Source organism: Athene cunicularia, assembly GCF_003259725.1.
Source record: "Athene cunicularia isolate RWA chromosome 4 unlocalized genomic scaffold, athCun1 chr4_part2, whole genome shotgun sequence".
NCBI classification, from domain to species: Eukaryota; Metazoa; Chordata; class Aves; order Strigiformes; family Strigidae; genus Athene; species Athene cunicularia.
The window spans coordinates 31080423-31092109 of record NW_020799099.1 but is presented as its reverse complement, the minus strand read 5'-3'; the positions used below and the strand labels follow the sequence as shown (position 1 = coordinate 31092109).

Genomic DNA, 11687 nt, shown 5'->3' with positions numbered 1-11687 from the left:
TCTGACCTGATGTTAGTCCATGGTAGTTCTTCTCATCTGTTTGCCTCTAGACCAGTAAGTGGATAATCTGTGTCATCAGGCTCAATACACTTTTCCATCTTTGTTCTCTAAGCTCGGTCAGCTCTCCAGGTGAGTGTAGCTTTGCAGGATTGAAATCCTGAAATTTTTAGTGCTCACAGCTATTACTGAACGTGTGGAATTCTCTAAGGTGATGGAGATCTGCAGGGCTGCGACACTTCAGGCATCCCGATCTCTAGTTAAGATTAGGACTTGTGTCATTATTTCAAATCTTTTAATTAAGCCCCATTATTTAACTACATGTTGCTCTTAATCTGCTTGGCAATGGCTTTATGCTAACAGGTGCAGCCGGGGACATGTGCAAAGCCCTTAGGAGTTTCAGGGTGAATTCATGTAGAAGTCATTTTAGCAGTGCAGATTTGAATGCTTAGGTGCCTGCTTAGATATTTGTCAGGTCATAAAGACCCAATACAGCATGTCAGACATGTAAAAGCTCATTCCTGCTAACGAACCTCCAACTGATCTTTACTTTTCTCTTAATTCCCGTGCCTCCTTCCAGCTAAATCAGAGGAAATCCCGTGCGAGTTTGTTTGTGTGTTGTGATAAAACACACGTAGCTTAAAACCCTGTCAGACCCACCATCCCGAGGTGCGTTCTCAGCCGTCCCACGTCAGCATGGCGTGGGGATTGTAAGGGCTCTCTTCCTTCGGGTCGTCCCAACAGTCTGCAGTCAACATCCAAACCAGATCCTTGTTCCTTCCAGTCGGGTGTTTTTCTTGATGTGTCAGCTCTATCGGGCCTCATACGTTATGCAAACTTCTACCCTTCGAAGTTGGCAGTATTTTTAAGTTTCTAGTATTCTAAGTCTTCATCTTGTTTTCAGGCATCACTTAAACCCTGCAGTGTAAATTGCCAGAAGTAAAGACTAAAGTGAAGACTTAGAATACTAGAAACTTAAAAATACTGCCAACTTCGAAGGGTAGAAGTTAGATGTGTATAAGAGACAGGTGTGTGTGTGTTTTAAATCCTCCAGCACTGATTTCAGTAAAGCAGAGAAAGACGACCACCTAGCTCGCATCCTCCCAAAAAACACATTGCTAAGCTCTGGTAAACCATGTGAATAAACTTCAGATGCAAAAAAAAAAACAACAAACAAAACACAAAAAAAAAAACCCAACCAAAAAACCAAACAAGGTCGAAGCTTCCCATTTAAAGAGCACTTTATTTGAAAACTTTGCCCTGAAAGTAAATCAGCTCTCAAAGTTTTGTAAAGCTCCAGGGTTCCCGAGGATGCGTATTACCAAGGATGCGCACGCAGGCTGCTTGCAGGCGTGAGAAGAGAGTGAGTGCCTCCTGCACGGAGGGCCTCCCTGACCTACCATCCCTTCCCCTGTAGCGTAAATCAAAAAAGTATGCCCTCCTCCAAGGTCAGCCTGTCTCCTCCGACAGCAAAACCAATGCGGCTCTGGCAGGAGAGGGTTTTCCTGAGGACCCAACAGACGGTGACCTTCCACCGCAGCTTGCACTAGTGGGGCAGCAAGCAGCCAAATCATGCCATGGTCTATTTAGGGTGCATTCAAACGTGCCCAATAATGCTGCAAGGACTTAAACAATTGCACACAATGGAAATGCTCCTCGTTTGGTTTTTTTGGTTGGGTTGGTTTTTTTTTTTTCCCCTCCACAGATCTCTCACTTGGAGGAGACTGCGTCTGAAGTAAAGTAATTCATATGCTGAGCACCAAGCACTGTGTAGCAACCAGCTGCATGCAAAAACTGATAAAAAGTACTAAACTTAGACATTTAATACCTGTTTTTCACACACTGTTTTTAGTTTCCTTATTGGACCATTTTTATCACTCTTACACAGCCATACTGTAAGACACATTTGCCAGAGAACAAACTGTGGTTCTATATTCATCCTAAACTGTGGGATTTTCTGACCTCTGAGACCTTAAATCTGAAATCATAGCACTCCACTGGTTCTCCAAGAAGTTCTGGTTGAAATCAGTCCATCATTAATTCCAGCTCCTACCACTCTTCTCGAGTTAAAAATTAAAACTTGCCTTTTAAAAACAAGAGCAGTTTTGCCCTGAAAAATACAAGTGCCAAGATTAAGGCTCAACAAGGCATTATCTTTTAGCAGAAATGTGCACTTCGGGTATTTCATAGGTTCTTTTCCCCTTCCATCCCTTCCATTTGTTCTCATGGCCATGTCACACCAGGCTGCTCACCAAGTTGCACCGACCTGTTGGTTTTAGAGCCTCAGAGTGAACTGGACCGGGAGCCTGACCCGGCTCTCACATACAACGTACCCAAAAGGCAAAATCAGAGTCAGACCAGACAAGGCACCGCCCAACCATGTATTTTACCGCTGCAAACACTGTGTGTCAGCTACAGACAACACCCAACAGCAACCCCAACTCAAGCCTGGGTTCAGAAAACGTCAAAATATCTCTGGGAATCTGATTCAGCTGGACAGAGCGCTTCGCAGCAGGTTTAAGTTCCATTTATGCTTAAGTGTTGCTTGAGTCAGGACAGGTTTTTGAATCCCAACTTCACATTTTGCTCCCTCTGCAGTCAATACGAGTACTTCAGGAGCACTGATACCGCCACAGCAATCCCTACGCACGCTTACCTGCAAAATTGCAACACACGGCCCATAAAACAGGACGGGAACATTTTTCTACATCACATATTTCAGACATCGGTGTCTTCCCGTCCTCATGAAAAATGGACTGATCCATACTCTAAGAGTAAGGATAATCAAAATTTCTTCTGCTTGCTAAGATCTGTGCACAAAATGTGATGCCACCTTCCCCTTCCTCAGAAAACTGACAAAGGAAGATACCACAGCGAGATTCCGTATCACCAAAAGGAATAGGAAACAATTATTAACTATTATCAGAATAAACTGGCAAACTGACTTCCAACAGTCAAGTATTGCAAAGTTCAGTGGTATCAACGGACAACAGAAATATTTTAGTAATACACAACACTACTTACCTGCCCCTCCACACCACTCAAGAAGCAAACACACCCTAGATAATGTCACGCAGATTGACAACAGAGCTCTTATTTCCCCAGATTTGGAAGATCCACCCATTTATGGAACACAATTTTCCAGCAACGTGGACTTCTCCCTGCCACAGCACAGGAGTCAGTTAATGTGTAGAATTTTCAGGAAAAATAAGGTGTCATTACCAGTCACATTTTCAAGAAATACTTTATAGAGATTTTGAACTCCTCAATAAAAAGAGCCAAACAAAACCAGAGCAACCTCAACAAAATAAGAACAAAGCGAGCTGTAGGAAGGACAAGGCTGTTAAACGCATGCTGGTACAGAAAGGAGAACCTTTAGACCTCCTGGACTGACACATTAATACAGACTCCTAACTCCTTTAGTGAGAAGTAAAACCATACACATGTAGAGGTCTCTACTGTATCAGGATTATACCCAGAGCTGTTAAAAATTACACAAAATGATACAAGAAGCTACCAAAAAAAAAAAAAAGTAACTTTTCAAATTGAAAAAAAGGACAGATTTAAGGCTATGGTCTGCAATCTGAAAGGATCCTTGGCGAAAAAAAGTTTGCAGAGGGAATTTGTGGGTAGCTGAAGGGGAAAACAGCCCTGCCAAGCATGGAGAATATTTTAACAGCGCAGCCTTTTTCCCCATAAAGTCCGTCAGCAAACAAACAGAGGTCAAGGCCATTCACAAATTATAAAAATACTATTTACCAGACCTTTATCTCTCTGGCAGGTATAATTCTGATAAGTGACTATTCTAGATAATATTTAACATAAAAGTTTATTTACCAAAAATACTTGCAATAGCCTGAAATCAGATTTTAACCAGAATCACCCACTGAAGTCAGTGAAGGTTACACATAAATGAGGATCAAGTTGCTGGGTTGTGGTTTCGGTTTAGGTTGGGTGGAGTTTTGGGGGGCTGCTACAAGTAGGGTCTAGGAAAAAAATGCTGATCCATGTGAATGGCTCAGGAACAGACAGGTATAAGAAGTCCCTAAAATACTGCCAATGTTTGATCAAAGATTCGACCATAAACCCTAAGACGTCAATGACAGTCTTTCTATTCCTTTTAACAGACTTGAGACTCTAAAATATCATGAAACACTGCTTTGAAATCTCCTTGCCCGAATGACCACAATTGAAAAATAATTATTGATAAACATGTGCAATTGATGTTAAAATGGCAAACTTTTTTAGTAATAACACCTCAAACTTAGTGAATTTGTTCCACACTGGATTACGCCAGCGGAACTGCCAGAAAGAAGCTACAGTAGGAGTATCTGCCCTTTGTTTCCACCACAACTGCTGAGAAAAGCGAGTATGTATGTGTACATACATGGGTTAATATGAAAATTAGAGGGGAAAGGCTCAGCAGAAGCTTTAGGTAAGAATAGCTAATGCAGCAGAAAGGTCAGCCTCCTCAATTTTTACTGTTGTTTCAAGCAACCATGACATTTTCCTAGACCATTTGGAAAACTGCATAACTGGCACGATCATGAGACTTAGGCTGGTACCCTGATTCAGATGAGCCATCACCTTAAAGTGAAATCTTATCTGGATTCTCAGTGTAGGTTTTCACCAGTGACATCACACAATCATAGCCAGGATCTTTTTCAAGACCACTTTGCTATTATTTATTTAGAAAACATTTCTTACAAATGTCATTCATGGAGGGCAGGATTTATGCACACAGACAGACAGGTATGATTCACCCTCTATTAAAAATTAAACATGTAAAAATCTTTCACAAACAAAGACGTGTTCTGCATGCATATTGGCAGAAGAAAAGCACTGAAAACGGAATAAGGGAACTTGGTTTTGCTTAAGAAGCTCTAGCTCCCCAAACACCACAAGTTGCAGTGTTAGAAAGAAAACTACCACCAACTAACCAAAAAAGAACCATAACTGTGGACACCTAATAAAAGTAACTGAAGGAGAAAGGAAGAAATGTTCTAGCTGACAGTGGGTACTTGGCACAGTCACTAAGGCAGCCAGGCATCTGAAATGCCTAAACGATGTTTGTTAGACACTATCAGCGAGTATAACTGACTCAAGACAGGTGATATTCTAATAGGGAAAACAGTAATTTTTTTACAGTAGTATTCTAAAGATTCATTCTCAGTGTGAAAAAGTCTTCCTCATTCCTGGTCACCCACTCCTTTTCACTGTGTAAGCTGCAAGCCAAAAGCAGTCTAAAAAAAGGGTACAATGTCGAGAGTCAAAAAAATAATGCTGCCAAAACAAGATAGATTCCATGCTGGTCATCTGTTGGCTTTATAGAACCACGTGGCCTATTTGCTCCCTTCACTTTAGTCTTTACTTCTGGCAATTTACACTGCAGGGTTTAAGTGATGCCTGAAAACAAGATGAAGACTTAGAATACTAGAAACTTAAAAATACTGCCAACTTCGAAGGGTAGAAGTTTGCATAACGTATGAGGCCCGATAGAGCTGACACATCAAGAAAAACACCCGACTGGAAGGAACAAGGATCTGGTTTGGATGTTGACTGCAGACTGTTGGGACGACCCGAAGGAAGAGAGCCCTTACAATCCCCACGCCATGCTGACGTGGGACGGCTGAGAACGCACCTCGGGATGGTGGGTCTGACAGGGTTTTAAGCTACGTGTGTTTTATCACAACACACAAACAAACTCGCACGGGATTTCCTCTGATTTAGCTGGAAGGAGGCACGGGAATTAAGAGAAAAGTAAAGATCAGTTGGAGGTTCGTTAGCAGGAATGAGCTTTTACATGTCTGACATGCTGTATTGGGTCTTTATGACCTGACAAATATCTAAGCAGGCACCTAAGCATTCAAATCTGCACTGCTAAAATGACTTCTACATGAATTCACCCTGAAACTCCTAAGGGCTTTGCACATGTCCCCGGCTGCACCTGTTAGCATAAAGCCATTGCCAAGCAGATTAAGAGCAACATGTAGTTAAATAATGGGGCTTAATTAAAAGATTTGAAATAATGACACAAGTCCTAATCTTAACTAGAGATCGGGATGCCTGAAGTGTCGCAGCCCTGCAGATCTCCATCACCTTAGAGAATTCCACACGTTCAGTAATAGCTGTGAGCACTAAAAATTTCAGGATTTCAATCCTGCAAAGCTACACTCACCTGGAGAGCTGACCGAGCTTAGAGAACAAAGATGGAAAAGTGTATTGAGCCTGATGACACAGATTATCCACTTACTGGTCTAGAGGCAAACAGATGAGAAGAACTACCATGGACTAACATCAGGTCAGAAGACTCCTTCAAAAGCCACATGAAAAACCATCATTCCAAACACAACTATTGATGACCACCACGCTCCTACCAGCATCTCCCTCTTTGTTGTGCCTGTCCCTGCAACAGGTGACAGCCCTGACTCAGATCAAGCAGCACTTATTCACACAAGAGCTCTCATGGCTGGCAGGAGCTCCTTGCCCAAATAACAGTCCTCAACCATCAAGGCAGTAAAATACTGGGTCTTTATTTTCAGGCATCCCATCAGTCTTCTGGTGAACTTTTCTTGCCATATAAATAATGCAATTTATGAATGTCTCATCGGGTAAAATAACTAGAAAAGAGTTAACTTCATCTTCCTTGATCAAGAAAGCACATTTAAGCCAGCCTGGATGATAACAGATATCCAGCTACATGCAAAGTTCATCATGAAGGTAGGATACAGCCCTTTCAAGTTGAGAAAGATGTATTAAAACCGCACTCTTTATAGACCATATTTGAAATGGCAAAAGGAAAAGTAAAGCATGGCTTGCAAAACGATGAGATTGCAGGGGTACTGGACAGATCTGAGAATAAAGTGGTAAAATTTAAAGTCTTTTCTTTTCTAACCTCCCCAAAAAAACAGATAGGCTGTTTTCCCTCCTCAGAAGCACCATTATTTTGGGTATTACGTTTTTCACCCCAACGCTATTTTTTTCAGGAATATTTAGCACCATACAAATATGGAAAACACTACGCACCCTCTTCACTCCAAGAATAAGGCAGACGTTACATTCATGGAGAGCAGCTACCTATCTCACGAGAAAAAAAAAAAGACTTGAGAAAGGTAAATGCAAATTCTGTTACTGGCTATTTTGCTGAGCTTCAGCACAACCCTTTGGTGAAGCTGTCTGACACATGAAGAGGCTATGCAACTATTCTCAGTCGTGCTGTCAGATGTGCTTAATACCTTGTAATATTGACTACGAAACCAGCTAGTTCATGAAAGTGTCCTTTATGAGACACACGAACACCTGTTTGCTGAAGAAGTAGTGCTTCCACGAATCAGGCAAGAAACACAAATTCAAACGACACTGACACATTTCTCTTCCACCAAAAGTGAGGAGATCAGTTTATCCATTTATCCCTTTCAAATGCGTCAAGTTTTAACAGCCCTCCTCCTTCTGGAGGCATTTTTCTATATATACAAACCAAATGTTCCTACAGTTAAAATACAGAAATAATATGTTGCCACAGGCTTGTAAAGTTTAGTTTTTAAACTTAACCAGTTAAAGTCTGGTGCATACTTATAACCATGCATCTCACAAAAACGGATTCCCGGCACTGTTGTTTCCTTATCCTCATCGCAACATTCCATCTGAGGTACAACATTCAAGTACCAGCTAAGAAAGAATAACCATTATAGGACACATGAGAGCAATTTTATTAAACTCTCATTATGGGAAAAACAACATTTATAGTAGTAAGAGCTCATAAACATACTAAAGCTACACTTTCAAATCTAATAACAATAGAATATAATATGTTCTTTTTAAATATTAAAGCCAGCACTTTGTTTGTATTAAAGGCAGAGCAAAATGCAGCAAGAAACCAGCAAATCTCATGACAAGGATTGAAATGCAAACAAAGAGTTATGCATCAGCTTGAGAAATACCACTGTGGTCCCCATTTTAATTTACAACTCGTTAGTTTAATGCAGGGGAAGAAGAAAAGGGGAAAAAAAAAAAATAAAATTTGCCCGCTCACCTTGACACGTTTTCTGGAATGTACTCTAGAACTGGATACCCATCACTTCTTCTGGATGCCAACTCTGAATGCGACTTCCAGGTCTCCACTAGCGTGCTGACGGGAGGGAAGGAGCTCAAGTGCTGAAACGCCTGCTCTCGAGCAACCGGCCGTGACAAAGATATAGTGCCTTGGGCGCCGATCCGGTAGTGAAATGACTGTCCACCTGAATTTACACCCACAATGGCAGAAGATGGTATACTGTTTTCTTGGTAATAGCTGCCATCGTCAGGTTCCTGCTTAATTCCCACACGTAGGCCTGGATTTGGAAAACTGCTACCTTCACAACTTCCATCAAATGAAGAAACAGGTGGTCCTAAAATCCCAGAAAGAGAGTAATAGTCTTTGTCATCCATAAAAGAAAAATACGAGCCATCTGTAAATGGGAAGGGATTTACGTTTTGATTCCCTTTAAAAGAGGCACCAGAACAAGGATGCTTGGCCGACTCTTGCTTCACTGGTACCGAAAAAGGGGAATCGGAGTTTATTTTGCTGCTGTCGCCAATGCACGCGCTGCCGAACGAACCGTCTGGCTCGGGCTTGATGAACTGCACAAGGTTCATCTGGCTGCTGTTGGAGATGGCATTCTCCATTTCCTCCATCTTAGGAAACGTGAGTTCTTGAGCACCCTTGTCTTTTGTTTCTGGACTGGGAACAGCGTCTTGGCTTCTGCCAGGTCCCGCCGGCGTGCCGGAAGCCGGGAACCCCAGGGAGTTGTTTACAGGGCTACAGATGGACGATCCCACAGTGCTGACCGCTGGGCTGGAACGAGTGGACCTGTTGTTGGCATTGGAAGGGCTGGCAATGGAACTCCTCGAGGTCAGGTTCGCAGGGCTGGACACAGAAGACCGCATCGTGATATTGTTGGGACTCGAGACGGGAGATTTCACACTGCAATGACTGGGAGGACTAGAAATTGGTGATTTCATGCTACTTATGGGGCTAGAAAGCGGAGAGCCGACATTGCTAACATGCGCGGGACTGTGCAACATGGAGCCCCGGTTCTCAACGTTCGGCGAGCGTGACAAGGGGGTTCCCTGGCCCATGGGGCTGTGCACGGCAAAGTTCCCAAAGTTAGCAGTAGTTGAGGACACGGAGTTAACCCCCGCGGGACTACACACCGAGGAAGCCATGTTCTGAGGGCTGCAGCCTGAGGGGCTTTTCTCTTGACACATGATTGGGCTTTTGACAATAGTGTGCATGGCACCACCGTTCACAGCGCTCCCAGAGTCTGACATCAGAGACCTCAGGGGCCTGCTGGCGCTGTGCAGGGGAGAAGAGCAGTGGCCGTTCTCCTTGTAGAGCTTCACCAGCTGCTCCATGTTCTGGTAGATCTTCCCCGGGCTCCCTTGGTTCTGCTGATCGTAGGGGTAATCAGCATCTCGTATCGAATCCATGTATAAACCCATGGATTCAGCCACCGTTGCTGACAGCTCCTTCGACTCTGTCTCGGTTTTGATGTCAGAGGGCAAAAGACTGGGCTGACCACTGTCTTGCTGCAGGCAGGAGAGTAGCTCGGGTTTTTCTTTGTTGCTGCCTTGAGCGCTGCTGTTTGCGAAAGTACCAGCAGCGCAGCTTACGTTTACAATCTCCATGTAGTTACCGTCATCAGTCTGCTCTCCAGCACCTATAGAAGAATACTCCACAGACTGAGAAACTTGACCCCACCGTCTCTCCATATCTAAACCTTCTGGGTAGCTGTGGTATCCTTTTGTCTCCATAACTAGCAAAGACATATACAAAAAAGGAAAATTAATAAGTGACAGGATAGTGTGACTTCCTAAGGAAATTTCCTTATTTCCTAAGGAAACAAGGCGTATCCGCTCACTCTGTCTATCCTCCTCTCTGCCTGCCTGCCAGTCCCATTTCCCTGCCTCATCCATCATCCCTCAACCATTTGTCCAATTTCAATCAAACCGAGGGAAAAGGTCTCATGGATGTGACAGCCCGAGGGGTTCCGACAGATAAACCATTCAGCTGTCAGAAAAGACCCGAATTATTGCTCCCTGCCCTGCCCCAAAAGGAATGGCTCGGCAACATCAGCACAACAACTGCCCACCCTCGCCAGCCACAGCCCTGCGGGTGCCCCATCACCCAGCGACCGGGGAGCTAAAAAGTGGGGGGGGGGGGGGGGGGTGTAGTAAGGAAGGAGTGGAACCAGAGAGGTCCTGAGAGGAGGACACGCTGGTGGTAGGCAGGGCAGAAACCCCATGGGAATTGCTCATCACAGCTCTGCTCTTCCAAGGACAGCTCTTCGCCTCCAGGCACCTTCCACTGCCACGCTACAGGGAGAGCAGAGCAAGGGACGCAGGTGTGCTGAGGGGGCTTCTCTTCATCGTCCAGCCTCACACAGGGTGCTTCAGAAGGAAGCAGCAGTTCTGAGGGGTCAGGTTCTGACTCGCCCCTCCACAGCTATACAAGCTGTTTGCAGAGCCACCCGAGGAGATGCCAAGGGTGGGCTGAGAGGGGAGAGAAGCAGTGCAAAAGTTGTACAGGGAATGTTTCTGCCACGGAGGAAGGGGATCAGATTAGGTGGGGATGCCTGGCTGTGAAATGGATCTGTAATTCTGAAAACCTCCCAGGGCAGCCAGCGAGGGGAATACATAAAGAAAAGTAAACCTTGTTCTAAACCAGACCCTAAACCCCCCCCTCCCATCCCACATGCCACTCCCTCAAGGAGCAAAATGCATGATCTAGCCACCATCGTTCTGAAAATCACATATAAGTAACAACAGGTTTTGTGGGGTTTTTCTTAAGGAATCGGCTCATAGTATCGTTAGAACTGTAGATCCTCAAGTGCCAGCAGTTACGGTATCAATATTACGTAAATATTTTTTCCTTTTAGAATTCATTAATTCTCCAATACTTAATCTACTGTTTCATCCCTTTACTTGACTCCACTGAAAAACACTATTTTAAGCGGAATTATAAAAACAAAACAAAAAGAACTTAAAATGAATAACTCAAATACTTTTTTTTGCCTTACTTAGAACTATGGCCCTATGCCTACATTTCCCTGAAGCACAAACTTTACCAGAATATCATTCTGTGCATCAAATCACATTCCTATAGCCTAAAATTTTCAGACAGAAGTGCCTACTTTCACATGAAGTCACTTGAAGATAATCACCTACCCCTGATTTAAGTGCTGAGCAAGCCTAATTCCTAGAGAAATCAATTGCAGCTGTGAGTGACCAGAATTTCTGAAAACCAGGAAACTTAGTTAAGGCTTAAAATTAGGATGTAAGTGAATTTTAACCCTCAGAATCTCTTGCAGAACCACCAGGAAATCTCAGTTACAGGCCTGACATTAACACTGGTGCGTGAGCTTCGTAGCGACCTCTCCCACAGCAGCGAATTTCAAACTTCATACATAATCAATAGGCAAGCATGCTTTAAAACTCCAGCAAATAAAAATCTGGGTCACACAAAGGAAAAAAAAAAAAAAAGAAAAAGAAAAAGAAAATGCCCTCCCGGTCCTGGGCTTCCAGAGAGAGAGAGAGGCACTGTCTGGTAAATATATCCGAAAGGAACAAAAAACTGCAGAGAGATTATTTGTGGCCTGACACAAGTTCGGTTTAATATGACAGGTATTAATTAGTGAGAATGCAGCAGCAAG

General features: G+C 43.5%; 1 protein-coding gene across 1 annotated transcript in view; it reads right to left on the bottom strand.

Annotated features, from left to right (window-relative positions):
- The window catches only part of NR3C2 (nuclear receptor subfamily 3 group C member 2), a 212683-nt gene extending 202607 nt beyond the window's left edge, over positions 1-10076 (bottom strand). The window contains exon 1 of the mRNA XM_026848013.1: positions 8030-10076. Coding sequence (XP_026703814.1) covers positions 8030-9954 — 1925 coding nt within the window. The 5' untranslated portion in view covers positions 9955-10076. The remainder of the gene's footprint in view (positions 1-8029) is intronic.
- Between the last annotated feature and the right edge of the window lie 1611 nt (positions 10077-11687).